Source organism: Schistocerca gregaria, chromosome X (genome assembly GCF_023897955.1).
Source record: "Schistocerca gregaria isolate iqSchGreg1 chromosome X, iqSchGreg1.2, whole genome shotgun sequence".
NCBI classification, from domain to species: Eukaryota; Metazoa; Arthropoda; class Insecta; order Orthoptera; family Acrididae; genus Schistocerca; species Schistocerca gregaria.
Window position 1 is genome coordinate 557642293 of NC_064931.1, and position 16804 is coordinate 557659096.

At 40.3% G+C, this 16804-nt stretch overlaps 1 protein-coding gene across 5 annotated transcripts in view; it reads right to left on the reverse strand.

The window, feature by feature from the left end:
• LOC126299435 (pumilio homolog 3-like) overlaps positions 1 to 16804 on the reverse strand; it is a 158605-nt gene that overhangs the window by 58833 nt on the left and 82968 nt on the right. For all 5 annotated transcript variants that reach the window (XM_049991339.1, XM_049991342.1, XM_049991340.1 and 2 more), the window contains 2 exons: positions 3033 to 3292; positions 2190 to 2376 (listed from right to left, as the gene is read on the reverse strand). In XM_049991339.1, coding sequence (XP_049847296.1) covers positions 2190 to 2376; positions 3033 to 3292 — 447 coding nt within the window. The remainder of the gene's footprint in view (positions 1 to 2189; positions 2377 to 3032; positions 3293 to 16804) is intronic.

The window sequence follows — 16804 nt, forward strand, 5'->3', positions numbered from 1 at the left end:
CTCCAAAGCTAAGAAATTCATATCTTATTCAGTCACTATAGTTTAGACTGAAGTCTCACTATTGCCTAGCAGATAACAATGAAATCTGTGAGTCGTAGTTTTAATATTTGGTATCTCGAGGAAAATTCTGTAACTCCATCCCTACTGATTACAGCTGTTACAAACTCTAAAGCCTACAGACTATAGTATGCATGCAAAGTTTCCAAACTAAATATTTGTGAATAAACAAGTCTTTCCTAATACTGTAACCTTCAATGCTGGATCAAGACTTCTTGCAGATAGAAGGGTAAGCAATCATAATATACATATCTGGGGATGAGAAAATTCTCATGTACTATTGCAGTAATGACAGCTGTCGTGTTTCTTTTGCATCCAGTCATTATAGTATACGCACTAAACCTGAAAATGGTAGACTTTTTTAATGTATGAATAATTTGCAGACTGCTATAAATATAATAGTCCAAAGTCCAAAAATCTAATGCAAGTAACTGACAATGATATCTAAGATATTAAATTTAAACACACATTTCTGAAGCACACAAGTAATTTAACATTTATAACTGCTGCATTAGGAGACTGAATATTTTTTATTTTTTTTATTTTTATTTTTTTTATTTTTTATTTTATTTATTTATTTATTTATTTATTTATTTTTTTGAAACTCCCTGACAAATTAAAACTGTGTGCCGGGCCAGAACTCGAACTTGGGACCTTTGCCTTTTGTGGGAAATTCTCTACCACCTGAGCTACCTAATCACGACTCGTGACCTGTCCTCACAGCTTCACTTCTGCCAGTACCTCATCCGCTTCCTTCCAAACTTCATAGAAGTTCTCCGGCGAAACTTGAAGCACATGTCTCAACAATATGAGTGCTAGTCCTGCAAGTTTTGCAAGAGAACTTCTCTGAAATTTGGAAGGTAGGCTACAAGGTATTGGTGGAAGTGGAGTTGTGAGGATGGGTTGTGAGTAGTGCTTGGGTAGCTCAGATAAAGAATCATTTGCCCGTGAAAAGCAAAGATCTCGAGTTTGAAACTCAGTCAACCACACATTTTTAATCTGTCAGGAAGTTTCATATCAACATACAGTCTGCTTCAGAGTGAAAATTTCATTCTGGACTTTGGCTTTTGATTTTATCGAACCATACTCTTCTTTGTGGTACTGGAAAAAGGCTTTGAAGATGACTTCAGTGATATAACTTGTTTGGAAGTCAGTAACACAGTAACACAATAACCCACTGCCCCATCCCCAGGAAAAATAGTTCATTAAAAATCTGTCTTACTGCAGCATATCTAATCAAACTTTTACCTCAGGTAGAGTTCAAGTCTTTATTATTGTGACTGCCATATCATGTACAGAAAATGTTGATATTCATCACTGATGCATGCTACAAAGTGATTCAGGACAGATGACAGTACACACTGAAATTAATCTGGATTTACAGCTGCACAAGCCCATGTTATAAAGCATTTCATGTCTTCGGGAGTCAACAGTGTTTCCTCGTAAACCTCTTCTTTTATTTTTATCCAGATATAAAATTTCAGAAGTGTTAAGTCTGGTGAGCATGCAGGCGGCCTCTTCTCCTGATAATGGGGCACTGTTTTGGGGCATTATTATCTTGTTACTATATTATCAAGTTCCAGATAAGTTACATCAGCAAGTTCTCTTCAGATGCTTTTTCCAATGGCACAAAAAAGTAAATGGTCCTATTTAAAAAAAACAAAGTCAGTGTATAATTTGGCAGCCATAAATGTTACAAATTACTTGCATGGATAAAAAAAAAAAAAATCACCACACTGTCCACTATAACTTAACAAAAAAGGCATCTTGATATATTTAATTGTTCTGGATATATGTGTGGTGGTTTGTCTTTAACTGCTCACCCTGTACATTTTATTTGATGAGATTATGGAAGTGCCATTTGCCACTGGCTTTCTTGTAAAATTCAACAATTGGTCTTCATTTATCAAGTAGGATCTTTTAGAAATAAATCTAAGTAATGTGTAAGAAACAGTTGCATTATCACAAGAGAAAATTTTGGAACCAACTGTACGATTAGCAAATGTTAAAAATCAACATACGAAACTCATATTTGGTACATCCTAATTAATATCAAAAGGCACCTAAAATTTAAACAAAAAATTATCATCCATGAAAAGTTCTGGTCATCAGTCATCATATAGTTTACTTACTTTACTGGACCCAAACCAGACGTATTGAATTAATAACATTACTGCATTAAATGTATCGAGTCCCGCATCCAAAATTCGCTCAAGAGTTGGTTGCAGAGTACTTATTAATTCCTTTCTGTCTGTAGAGTTGCATTTCATCAAGTAATCACTCAAAACACTCTGCACAAGAGCATTTAAAGCCAGGTCCCTGAAAATTACAAGGAGAACTTTACGAAATGGCATAATGTTATTCTGTCCAGAAACTTTATTTCAGGTTTTGCTTCCCTTTCTATCAATCAGCGACTAAATGAAGATATACTAATAATTCACACAAAATATGACTCCCACAAAATTAATAATGTCAGAATAAGCAGTAGACAGATTACAACAAGCAGATTCTCACATACTTTCATGATGAAAATACATCCCGCAATTGCAATTTACATTATCTGTTTCAAGACTTGCAGCTTCATCTTAAGATGTACCTGCAAATCAGGTAAACTTCTTCTGAAACAGATATGTCATCAAAAGGGAGTGCAAGCCATATAGCAAACATCTAAATATAATTGTGAGCCAGTCATAACCGTGTTGAAACATGGCTCTACTTTGAGATTTTGTATACAGAATGCATTCCTTTTTGGTGATGTACCTCTTTCAATTGACATGTATTTAATCTGGAGGCACAACTGAAGATGAAACTGTTTCTCTCCCCTGTATCTCACATAATTTCATACTTTGCTCAAGAGAATTCTACTTTTAGTACAAAGAAATTGTTCTCTCTCTCTCTCTCTCTCTCTCTCTCTCTCTCTCTCTCTCACACACACACACACACACACACACACACACACACACACACACACTTACTTTTCAATCAGCATCTGTAATGTTACTTTTGTGGACACTGTTACACTACTTTCTTCTTCTTGTTTTACACATTCCACTAAGGACTGAAGAAGCTTGCTTTCAGGAGATTCAGGACAAAAACATCCTTGTCCCTCAATAATTTCCAAGAACTTTGAAATAGTCTTGTCGTCTTTAAATCCAGACAATTCCTTCCTCATCCAGTCTCTGTCCTCTGGCACAGAATAAGTCTTGTAGATCTTGTCAATTACCATGGAAGCCACCTAGAAATAATAGGAAATAATTAATATTACTGGGAATGTTCCAAAATGCATCAAACATCTGTTCTATTCTTCATTTTTTACCAATTATGAAACATATCAACACAAGGTATTAGAGACATATTAATGTATAATAATATTCACTTGATAAATGAGGTATTTAATCTTGGCATAAATGTTCCACTTTCATCAAAATACAGTTCACAGATATAAGTGAAGACCCATACATAAATTAATAAATTCAGATACAGCCTTTTCTTCTAACTTCGCCTCTCTTAGTTTCTGGAAAATTTTTTGCAGATGCTCTTTCTCAAACAAGTAGTTGCGAGAAATATTTATTTCCAACCTCCAATTTCAATGACTTGACCCCTCTCGTGCATCTTACCTTTTCTTCCTACCCTAAAAATCCTTAACCGGTCTCTCTCAGGATATCTTTAAGAATTCTGTGTGCGCGCGCGTGTGTGTGTGTGTGTGTTTTGCCCAGCTAGGAAATTGATGCACAAATACCTCGGAACTCGTGTGGAAATTTCAGAGTAGTGAACAGTGAGTCAAATGGACAGGGATTGTGAATAGGTGGTGCTCAGTGGGAATGTGAATCAGCCATGAGATGTGCTGCGATAGTTCACACAGTTTCGATAATGCTGTGTTCTGGATGGTGCAGTGGTTAACGTATCTGCCTAGTAAGCAGGAGATCCTGGGTTTGAATACCGGTCTGGCGCACATTTTCGCTCATAGTCACTGATTCCCTGTACAGTCCCGTTGCATCTGACAACAGTGATCCTCTTCTAATTCCCTACAAGAAAAGTCTCTAAACGAAGTTGTTCAGTATCAAGTGCAGCAGACTGAACGACTGCTGCTCAGCATGCAACAAATTACAACATTGCTGTAGCAACAAGCAGCACCATTGCTGCAAACGGAAGAAATTGCTTACGATGAACTCGTTCATAAGCTCAATCAGCATTATAAGGCACAAATCCATGTAGTTGCAGAGAGATTTGAATTCTTTTGTCTTAAGAAGCAGCTCAACAGTAATTGAAACATCTAGTGTTCTTGTGGACTAAGCTATCGTGAAGTTATGTTACGTGAGACAATCACACAAAACGTGTCAGATGAATGCATTTGGAATGCTATTTTCAAATTGCCAGACCCAGATCCAAAAGCAGTTTTGTCAACTGTAGAGTCTCAAAGTGTGGTGGACACAACAGAAGTTGATTTTGAATCTGCACCTATTTCTCTTGTTCATAGGACACAAGGTACATAGTCTAAAGTGAATGTACAAGTGAATAGAAACAGGGCTCAGATTCACTGTAAAAGTAAAGGTAACTCGTTTCAGCCTCGTAGCAAGCATGGTGTACTTCAGAATAATGTAAGAAAAATCTTGTCGTAAGTGGTCTTTTTAGGCACGATACACAAGCTTTCCCTTGTTGTAATTCAAAGTATTTCCAGTGTGGTAAGCAAGGTCATATACAGAGTGTATATTTACAGTGCTACAATTCACAGTGCCAGTCTAACACAAGCCTACAGTTTAACTCTCAGCATGTACATATTGTCAAGTATAAGCAAACACTGCCGACAGCTACCCAGGCAGGCTTTTTCACTTCACAGAAGACGACTGCTGAAGTCCACGGACAGAAGAACGAAGTTTCTGTCCCATTAGGAGAGGTTCAAAGGACAATAAAGTTCCAATTTGACACGGGTGCATCTGTTCCCCTCATCAATAAAGACACCTATGAAATGATTGGTAGCCCACAACTACAAAAGTCTTGAGTCAGTGCCTCCCACCCATGTATCTGACTTGTGTAATAAGTACGCAGAACTTTTTAAACCAGGATTATGGACTAAAGATTTTGAAGTGCACGTCACTGTTCAAGACAATGTGCAATCACGATTTTTTCATGCTTGGCCTGTCCCCTACACAATACGTGAGCAGGTTGCTTAGGAACTGCATCAATGGACAGACAATGGGGTGACACAATCCATTTCAGCAAGTCAATATGGATCACCCTTGGCCACATTAAATAAAACATCAGGTGATTTACGTCTGTGTGCTGATTTCAAAGCCACAGTAAACCCACAAACTGCCATGGATTCATTTCCTCTCCCACAACCGGAAGCAGATTGGGACAGGAGAGATTCTTTTCAAAGATGATTTATCTGAGGCATACTTACAATTATGGCTGGATGGATGCTCCAAGCAATATTTTGTGATCAACATTCACCTGGGTTTGTTGCTGTTTGAAACACTACCATGTGGAAGTGCTTCAGCTCATATTATTTTTCAACAGTTCTTGGAACAATTAACAGCCAAAGCCCCTTCATGTCCAAACTATTGGATGATATTGTTGCAGGTTGTAAGCCTGCTCAACATCTGGCAAATTTAGAATGTTTTTTTCAAGTTCTTTCTCCAGCTGATTTACAATGTAACAAGGAAAAGTGTCCTTCCATGAAGAACTTAAATATTTAGGACATGTTAAAATACACAGGGTATTCATCTTGCTAATTCACACTTGTTAGTGATCAAAGATTTGCCAGCTATCATAGGGAAGTTCATATTACATTAAGTTTATTGAACACTGTGCAAATTGTTGCTCCACTGAACCAGCTGCGTTGAAAAGTGATCCCTTTGTGTGGTCCCAACAATGTCAAGATGCATTTCAGCAATTGAAGGACCCATTGTTGAGTTGTCATTATCTGATTCATTTTGAGTTGGCTAAGCTTACTGTGTCAGCTGCGAATGCATCTTCTTCCAGAATTGGAGCTGTGCTCTCCAACAGAATTGGTTAGTCTGATCGACCTATTGCTATTGCTATTGCTATTGCTTTTAAAACTCAAACCGTGAACTTGAAAAAGAAGTGCTTTTCATTATCTATGGTGTTTGTAATCTTATCCTCCCACATATCACTATTAAAATCCTCATTCTTTGCACAAATTTTGAGAGCTTAGAGGGGCATAAATATACAAAAGAATAACTTTTTACTTATCTTCATTATCTCATTGTTGTTGTTGATGACTCAAAGTCTTAGCTACAAGTACATTCTTGCAGCTGAAATTTCGATTTTTTAGCTTCTTGACGACTAAATAACTGATGAAGATTTACTTGTATTATTCTTGAATTTTATTCTTTGTCACATTTTTCAACATCACACAGTTTTTACATTTTCCACATTAAAAAACTAGTAATTACTTTGTTGGTGACAAACTTATAAAATGCCTACTTCCATAAGAGGCATGCCCATCACTGCTTACATTCTGTGGTACTCACATTAATCCAAAGAGTTTACAAAGCAAAAGAATTTACAAACTTTCTTTACCAAAGAAGAATCTTCACTAAAATATATAATTATTTTGTGAATCAATCTAGAAATAAATTTTATAATTAGCATTACATTGTGTAATTAATAATATGAATTTTAAGTATGCCACCCATTACGTATTTCAATTATTTTTAAAAGAACAGTAATTTTAACTGTTAGTACATATTAATTGTAACACATTAATTTCTTTTTTTTATACAATTTAACCTGAAATATAATATACTGTATACAAAATCATATGAATTCTTTTAGTGAAACAGCTAAGATAATTTTAACCTATGCAAGAATCGATAGTATACATAGTATCAGTTATCTCTATATAAAAAAAGGTAATGTTAGAGGAGGGAGACTCATTATATGTTGTCAAGTTCCACCAATACTTGTAGTGTCATAAGTTATACTTGATTACAGATCATTAGCCTTTAACAGCTTTGTTCAATTCTGTTAACCCTGCCCCATCATGTACAGTGCAAAAATTGCAATGTTGGGCTCTGTTATTGTCCAATTATCAATACAACTTGTTGTACACACCCACTGTAAACATTCGAATGTTGACTTCTTGTCTTGGTTACTGGTTGGTATTTGATTTGCATGAGAGATTATGTTGTCAAATTGATACTCAGGATTTTGGAATTCTTCAAAGTTTTCCTTTCAGTTTTTGGCTTATTGTTGCAGCAACTGCTTCTGACCTAGCTCTTCAGGTAGCTTTGCAATATGTATGTCTTGGATGGCTGCGTGGTCTGAAAGAAATTCCCCAACCAGTGGCGTATCACTACTTTTTGCATCACATGATATTTACGCAGTTAGGAGTTCTGCTGTTGCATACAGAGAATGATGATGTGTAAGCTGTGATTCCTCACTCCCTCCAGCATGAAGTTCTCTCTTTGTTGCAACAGGTCACTGGTCTGTAGTTCGCATAAAGCAACTCACTCGACATCACTGTACTTGGCAGGGCATGGACTTCCCCTGCCACAACATTTTTTGCAGTTTACACATTCACCCAGACAATGGCAACACATCCATATTGATTTTGTGGGTCCATTCTGGAATACACAGTGGTTGTTTGTGGTAGACGTACGCAGTAAATTTTCTTTTGTAGTCCCCATGACATCCATCACCACTGCTAGTACTGTATCAATTCTGTCACTGATTTTTTTGTCTCAAAGGTCTTTCTGAGGTACTGTCTGGGACAACAGATCTCAATTCATGTCAGACAATTTCCAACGGTTTTGTGCTGACAATGGCATACATCCTTTAACTACAGCTCCTTTTCAACTCCTGTCAAATAGTGCAGCTGAACAGTTCATTCGAATATTAAAAGTCACATGAAGACACTTTGTTCATTCCACACACAGTAGCTAACCTTAAAGATTTTTCCTTCCTCCAACTGCCCCTTGCCACACGACAGGAAGTCAATGGCAATATGGCACAGTCATCATCACTATACTACGCTCCATCTTCTGCAGTCACTGTGGGAACAGTTCATTTCGTCATGTCGAACAAAGTTTCAGCCACAGGATGAAGTTTACTTTAGAGTTGGCAAGAAATAGTGTTGGGAGCATGGTGTCATCATGCAAGTCTTGTCCCTCTTAAATTGTTCAAGGTTCTTCTGGGCTGCATTAGCACTCTTATGTCAGTAATACTGCAGTAGAATTTTTGACCACAGATCCTGCAAGCCACTAGGGTCTGCAACATTAGCCATCCCCCCCCCCCCCATCCCCCACAAAAAAAAAAAAAAAAAAAAAAATCTGTCACAGTCAGTGCTGTCCAGCACACTGCTGATGGATATCAACATTCCTTTGCTACTGTTGCCGCCAGAGCTAATGTCCGTGGACACACTGTCCTCAGACAGCCAACATGATGCCACTGGAGATCCACTGCAATCAATCCAACCACAGAGTCTGTGTCACTGGATGCAGGCATGCACCCTGCAGTAGGTGTTCCCAGTCACTCGTCAAGATGGATACCAAACTGTGGACAAGGAACTGCCATTGGCCGCCATTACATTCCCTGTCTCTTCATTTGTATATGCATGGAGCCCTCATGATGGCACCACAAGTAAAGACAGTTGCTGCCAGACACATCAACGAATCAGAGATTCAGTGTACAAATGACCTCATGAGTTTTCTTAAGCCACCGTGGCTGGAAAGTTATTTATGTCCGAGCAAAGCATCGCTCAGTCCAGTCTCTGTGCAGTCAGCACCCACCTGTAATCACCTCTAATGACGACAGTATTGTCTTAGTACAGAGACCAATAGAACAGTTATTCAGAACTTTACATCTAGTTATAAACCATTATATTCTGATGTGAAACTATCATTCTGCAATGAACGTAGTACTAAATATTACTAGTGTCAGAGACAGTATGAAATACATGTCACTTGTGAGGACAATAACTGTTTCCAAAAGTAAATATTTGCCATGCTCAAGTTTTAATAAATTACAGTAATCTAGACTTGCTACAATACACCACAGAATGACTACAGAAACACATACAATTCCCAAAGCAAGAGGTTAACTTTGCACTGTTTACAACCAGAAGGTTAAAGCCCTCACATACAAAGATTATAGAAAAAAGTTTTTTTGGGAGGCATGAGGAGGACTGGCTTGTACTCATAATAAATTAATATTTATTTCAAGTTGCACCATGTAGCAAATATAAAATTACTCCAGACATTTGATATGCTTTCAATCAGCAGTCATTGCTCTCAATTACTGAAACCAAAGAATCAAATTCTTGGAACATGTGTGGGCACCAACACGGTTACTTTAGAAGCTGCCTTTGTAAAGCAAACTGACCCAAACACTATCATCACAAGCAGCATGCAACAGAACAAAAATCTGTTAATGAATATTGAGATGATAGGAGTTTTATGGTTGTTGGCATTTTACTATTCCTCCGATCCAGAAAAGTTCTGCCTTCTTGACATGTTTCTTAATAAGGAATTCATGAAGGATTTGGATTGATTCTAAAGGAAGTGTCATATAAAAGAAGGAAGATTGGGGGTTAAAATCCTCTTACTGATTACATTATCAGACAGAGAGCACAAGCTCAGATTGGGAAAGGATAGGTGAGGGAAATTGACCAAGACCTTTCAGAGAAAGCATCCCACCACTCAACTTGAGCAATTTAGGAAAATTGTGAAAAACTAAATTTAGGTGCTCAATGGGTATTTAAACTGGTTTCCTCCCAAAAATTAGTCCGGTCTTAACAACTGCACTAGTTTCTCATAAAACATGTGCAGACTTATTGTATTATAGCAAAATTATTCCATCAAGACTGCAACACTTGTTACCACACAGGACTGGGAAAAAATGAACACCATAATTTAAATATATCATTTCTGCTGTTGGTTTTCTCACTGATATCATTCTTTGTAAAATGTCTGTAATTGTTGCGGTGTTATGTCAATCACCTGACATGTCGAACCCTAGACTGACTAAACAGGCAATTTTTGCTATTGTGTGCCCTTGTGCACAGGTACAAATCTCTAGGGCTGCTGTGTATAATGTCATATTTGCTTACAGAGCAAAAACAAAAGGCTTTATCTGATACTCACAAAATTGGACATAAGCTGATAAAGCCAGAAAGCTAGTAAAGAGAAGCATTACCTCTAAAAAGATCACTGACATGACATTAGTGACTAAGCTTAACACATTGGCAATTGGTTGGTTGGTTAGTTGAGTTAAAGGGACAAAACTGAGAGGTCATCCATCCCTTTATCCTATATGCACTGAGCCAGGAATAACCCTCAGGAGAAGGACACAAACGGCAAATCCTGGTAAGCCCGGTTGTAAGCAAGATGCAATAAGACAGAGAAAAAATCAAAGAGAAGTAGGTGGGGAGTGAGAGGGGGTAAGGAGGGCGAGTCGCTCCCTCAGAATGCAGTATGCACAGGAAGATGCACCCTCTGCATCCTACTAGCATCACATCACCATGAGCAATACAGAAAGCATGATAAAAGTTTAGGAAAGATAAAATATTAAAAATGGAAAACATAAAAGAACAAGGAGAATAAGAAGGAGGGAAGGGTGGGGGCCAGGTCAGACCACTAAGCAAGGGCGGCCATGCAATCCCTGAGCCAGAGCAGGCGAGCGAAGCCCCTTCAACCTGTCAGGTGGTCAATGAGGCCAAAGTGTCCCAGCTCACAGAAATGACTAGAAATCATATTTGTGGGTGAAATATAAAACCAAGTCAGTCGCTTTGGCATTGTCCATTAGCACCAGAGGTAGCGTGTCAGGAAGTTTAAAATACTGCCGCAAAGCAGCCAAATTTGGGCAAACTAGTAGGATCTGGGCCACCGTCAGGTGGGGATCACATTGGCAGTAAGGTGGGTTCTCATGTCGGAGGATGAGGCTGTGGGTCAGCCAAGTGTGGCCAATGCGTTGCTGACAAAGGATAGTACACTCCTTGTAAGAAGCATGAAGGGGAGACTCCACATGTTTGTGGCCTACTTTATTGTCCTCAATCTGTTTAGGGAATCCAGGGCAAACCATTCTGAGTTCCAGACATCCAATAATTGATGGTGTACAGTCAAGACCAAAGGTCCACTTCTGGGACCTCCATTTTCAAAATCGATCATCCTGGCAGCTAATGTCACCACATGGGTTGGCATGTTCATTCCTTGAGATCGCAATATGTCCACGGGCCCAAACAAAGCTTGATGGTCATCAGAAAGAAGATCCTGGATAGTCATGACTACTGGTGACAAGGGTAGCACTGGTCTGTAGCCTTAAGGCTGCTCAGGGAGTCATTGCAGATTAGAAGTGTCTTACCAGTGCAAGAACAAGCATGGCTAAGAGCACAGTTCATGGTCACCAATTCAGCAGTGAAGACACTGTATCCACTTGACAAGGAGAATTGTTCACTGCACTTTGCATGTATGCATGAAAAACCAGTTCATTTATCGACTGTTGAGTTATCAGTGTATACTATTTCTGAACCTAGAAATGCATCAAAGACAGTCAGGAATGGATAGCTAAACACTACTGTATCAACTGAATCTTCTAGGCCAAAGGATAAATCGAGACATGTCCAAGATCAGGGTATACAACATGGGAATGTATGCAGTTGCTCCCTGATAAGAGGCAACAGTGGGGGAAGCTGGAGTTCAGAGCAAAGACACTGCATGTGAACTGACATTGTGACCCCAGTTCTGAGTCTCTGTTGTTGGAGGTGAACCTCACTACCAGAAAAAATGATACAGTAGTTTGGATGCTTAGAGGAGCTGTGAATATGTATAGCAAACTGAGTAGTTGTTTCTGGCGTGTTGTTCATTGTGGATGGACTCCAGCCACCATGAGTAGACTGTTCACAGAGCTAGGCCGAAAGGCTCCTGATGCAAATTGGACCCCACAGTGGTGTACTGGGTCCAGTGATTGCAATGCTGTTGGCAATGCCAAACTATATGCCAGACTCCTGTAATCCAAACTATATGCCAGACTCCTGTAATCAAGACAGGACAGGATCAAGGCTTTGTAAAGCTGCAGAAGAATAGTGCGAACTGCATCCTAGTTGGTGTTACTTAGGCTGTAAAGTGTATTGAGGCGTAGCCAGCACCTTTGGTTAAGTTGGCAGAGATGACGAAACCACATTAGCCAGGCATCACAGACCAGTCCCAAAAAAAAAAAAAAAAAAAAAAAAAAAAAAAAAAAAAAAAAAAAAAAAAAAAAAAAAATTAATAATAATAATAATAATAATAATAAGCCTCCACCACATTGAGTAATTGGTTGTCGAGGCAAAGTTCTGGTTGTGGATGAACAGTACGACGGTGACAGAAATGCACGACACAAGTCTTGGCGGCAGAAAACTGAAAGCTGTGGGTGACGGCCCATGACTGCATCTTTCGAATGGCACCCTGCCATCAGCGTTCAGTAGCACCCGTGCTAGAGGAGCAATAGTGAAATCAAAAATTGTCGGCATACCAGGAGGTTGATACTGAAGACTAAATGGGCAACAGCTGTCCATCTCTAGTGGATGCTTGCCTGTTTACCTGGTTTCAGTACCAGGACAATGATGTTTTCCCACAACTGATATCGTAGCTTACCCCTGCTCCAGATACAGTTGAAGATGGTAATGAGATGACACTGACAATCCACTGATAGGTGTTTGAGAAATTAGTGATGGTTGTGGTCTGGCCTTGGGGCTGTATCATGGCAAAGGGCTAAAACACTGAAGAATTCTCACTCACTGAATGGAACATTATAGGGCTCCAGGTGGCGTGTATTGAAAGATAAGTGCAATCACTCAATGTGCTGTCTAAGGACATAAAAGGCAGGTTGACAGTTCTCATACAAAGGCTCGAGCATAATGCAGAGCTAAATGTTTGGCTACAGCATCTGAGTCAGTGGAAACAACACTGTTCATGGAAATACCAAGTACACTTGCAGAGGACTAGTACCATAGAAGTGCCTGGTCTCCATCCAAACCTGCAAAGGACGCATATGTGGTCCAATGGTTGAAACATACTGTTCAGCATTCTTGCTTCTGTTGTTTTACTAAGTGGTGGAGCCAGGCATGAAGACGTTTAATGAGATGCTCGATTGATGTATTCCACTTATGGCATTCGAGAGCCTGCCTACAATCTCTAATGGCCTCAGCGATTTCCAAAATCCACCAAGGTACTACCTTCTGATGGGGCATCCAAAAGAATAGGAGATTGTTACGTCAGCTGCAAATAGAATGTCTGATGTTGCATTCTGGACAGCCTCGTCAATGCCTTCATTTGGCGGGGAGCTCAGAACAACAGTCAATGTGAAAGCATCCCTGTGGAGAGCCCATCTAGACGGGCACCCAGTGGAGTAATGCTGAGGGACGGACAGAAAGGCTGGGAAGTGGTCACTACCACACACGACATTTTGGACCCCCCAGTGGATGGATGGGAGAAGGGCAGGCTGCAATGGCCGAGCAAGTTCCATGTGCCACACTGAAGTGTGTGGAGGCACCAGTACTCAAGAGATGGAGGTTGAGACCTGTCAGTAACTTTTCCATGTCTTTACCACAGCCAGTGATCATGGTTTAACCCCACAAAAGGTTATGGGCATTGAAGTTGCCCAAGATCAGAAAGGGTGGGGGGAGTTGAGAAACCAATTCAGACAATATGTTCTCAGGCACTCCACCACTGGTACGGAGATAAAAATTACAGATGGTAAAACCCTGAAATGGCCTTAACAAAACAGCCACATCCTCCAAAGTTGTATCAAGAGGCATTGCTGGCACGATTCTTAAAATATCCCCGGCAGCCACAAAATGGTAGGGGCCCGTGTTACTGGAAATCAAGTTTCCCAAAGGGCAATGCAGAAGGTAGGGGAGGAACTGGAGGGATGTTGTAGATCAGCCAGGTGAGGGCGAAACGACTAACATTCCACTGGAGAATTGTGCTACTGGTATAATGTGAGCACATGAAGGGACCAAAGAGGCAGGTTATGTCCCAGTGTCACCTGATGCCACTGGCTGAAAGGGTATGGTATCAAGACACATATAGGGACCAAGACACGTTATGTGGTGCAATATGGAATCTCAGGGATCACTGCCGTAACCACACATGCAGAACATAGGGGATCCAGCGGCATGGGGGCCACCAGAATTTCCTTCATGTTGGAAGACTTCTTTGTGTCTTCCTTTTCCTTAGGGGGTTTGGATGACTGGGAGGGCATCCCTGAATTAGTTTCTGGGACAGAAGAAGATCGTGAAGCCCTATGGCCAGCAGCCTATAGCTCCTTCAGCCACTGGCTGGTATCCAGCAGCAGACCGGCAGAAGCCTAGGAGGGGAGCGTCCCAAGAGACCCCTTCCTGGAGTGAGATGCTGGATAAGGGTGTGTTGTGTCTCTGACTGGGGGATGGGGATAGGCATCCCCAGTGGATAGGGAACCACAGCAGCTCACACAGTGGGTGAGGGGAAAGCAGCACGAGGAGAGCCCCCAACCATCAGGGGGGCAGGCATGATCAAGCAGCCCTGAGGGCTCACTGTAGGATGCATAATGGAGCGAGTACCATCTGCAGAGAGAGCTACATTGTCGTAGCTGTAGCGTATGACATTGACATGCGTGCAGGAAGTAGACTCTAATGCTTTTCCTTGGCCTGTTGGTATGTCAGTCTGCCCAGAGTCCCATATCCTTGTACTTTTCCCCTTTCCCTGAAAAACAGTGCAGTCTGGCAGGCAGGGAGAATGGTGATGCCCACAGTTGACACAGATGGGGGAGGAGCACAAGAAACATTCACATGCAATGGTAATCCACAATCATTACAGACTGGAATATTTGCATGCAATGGTAATCCACAATCACTACACACTGGGATGGTGTCACAACGCATGGGGGAGGGGGGGGGGGACACATATGGTTTCACATCACTTGGTACACCATCACCTTAACCTTTTCAGGCAAAACTTGCCCTCAAAGGTCAAGATGAAGACTCTCGTAGCAACCCTACTGTCCTTTGGCCCCTTATGAACATGATGGACAAAGCATACACCCTGTCACTCCAAGTTGGGGTGTAGCTCATCTTCATATTGCAAAAGGAGGTCACAATACAAAATGATGCCTTGAATGAATCATGCTTAGACTATTATGGGGAGTGATAGTCACCGGGATGTTACACAGCTCATCATTAGCAAGCAACACCCGTGACTGGGCAAGGGATGTTGTTTTAATCAAAGTTAGCTCATTCTTCACTTTGGAAATGGCTGCAACCTCTTCAAACTTGTTCTCTATAGTCTCTACAAAGAATAATGGCTTTGTGGTCAAAAGAAAATTCTTATCTGTCCTTGTACAAACCAAGTATTGTGGGGAGGATTTCTCTGTTTGCCACTTAGTCAAATGTTCCTCCCACAGCATAGCTATGGAAGGAAATGTGCTGGGGTTATATCTATCTGCTTTGAACGAGTTCTTTCCTGTGAAGAGACTGCTAGGGCCGTGTGACCACCACTGGTAGAAAGCTTCAATCGCCTCATATGCAAGTCATCCACCATGGTGTCACCCACTCCGAAAAGGGGATCTCCCTATGGGTGCCACCCATCCTCAACAATGGCTACATGGCCAGTAATCCACTGCTCAGAGTCCCCAAACCCCAGTTACAATTGGCACATACTCCTTGACATACAAGGAGAGGTATTGGCTAAGGCACCAACAGTGCAATCCCTGTATGGTCGGGGGGCTACTACCGTCCAGGTACTCAATGACCAATTGAGACAATATGTTCTCAGGCACGCCACCACTAGTACGGAGATAAAAATTACAGATGGTAAAACCCTGAAATGGCCTTAACAAAACAGCCACATCCTCCGAAGTTGTATCAGGAGGCACAAGTTCACTATATACAAAGTTCAGAAAATATGTGCAAACTCCACCTGACATCCTATCATAGCTGGCACGTTTCTTAAAATATCCCTGGCAGCCACAAAATGGTAGGGGTCCGTTTTACTGGAAACCAAGTTTCCTGAAGGGCAATGCAGATGGTAGGGGAGGAGGCAGTGCTGACTACCATGGATATCCTTAATGGCAACTTCTTTGGATTCGGTCAAGACTGTCATCATTGACTCTGAAGTTCTTTGACTTATATTGCTGTATATCACATGTAGACATTTTGTCAATGTGCCATCATATTTTAATCTTGTCATAATTTTTTATGTTTATTGGCAATTATGGTTTTCAATGCCAACTTCTGTCAAAGCGTGTAAGACATGTGATCCGTCTCTGGTAATTTTTGTGAGTATTTCAATCAATTTAATGGTTTATTCTGTTTTTATTACTTCATTTGGCATCATTCCATTGCCCACTTTTGTATGTTGTACAGCTGCTGTTGATGATGGTTTAGAACTGAAACTGGTAGCAGACTAAATAACATTATCACAGACAACACAGTGTTATTCATTTTGTAAAATAAATTTTTAAATGATTTTGTGATGCCTTCAGCCGACATTTGCTCTATTTTATGCAGAATTGTACAATTTTGACCTTAGACCATTTACAAGCATCCAAAACAGAATCATCATGCAATGGATGCATTAGTATCACTTAAGAATTTCATGTAAGAACAAATCATATCCCATGATATACTAGGCGGATAATAACATATTTTACATACACCGTGTATGTATTTGCTCATAAGACTGCATATACCTTTGCACCTAAGACTGCATATAATTGTCATAAAATAAATTGGAAATACTTTTTCATCATTTTAAAAGCATATTACTTTTGT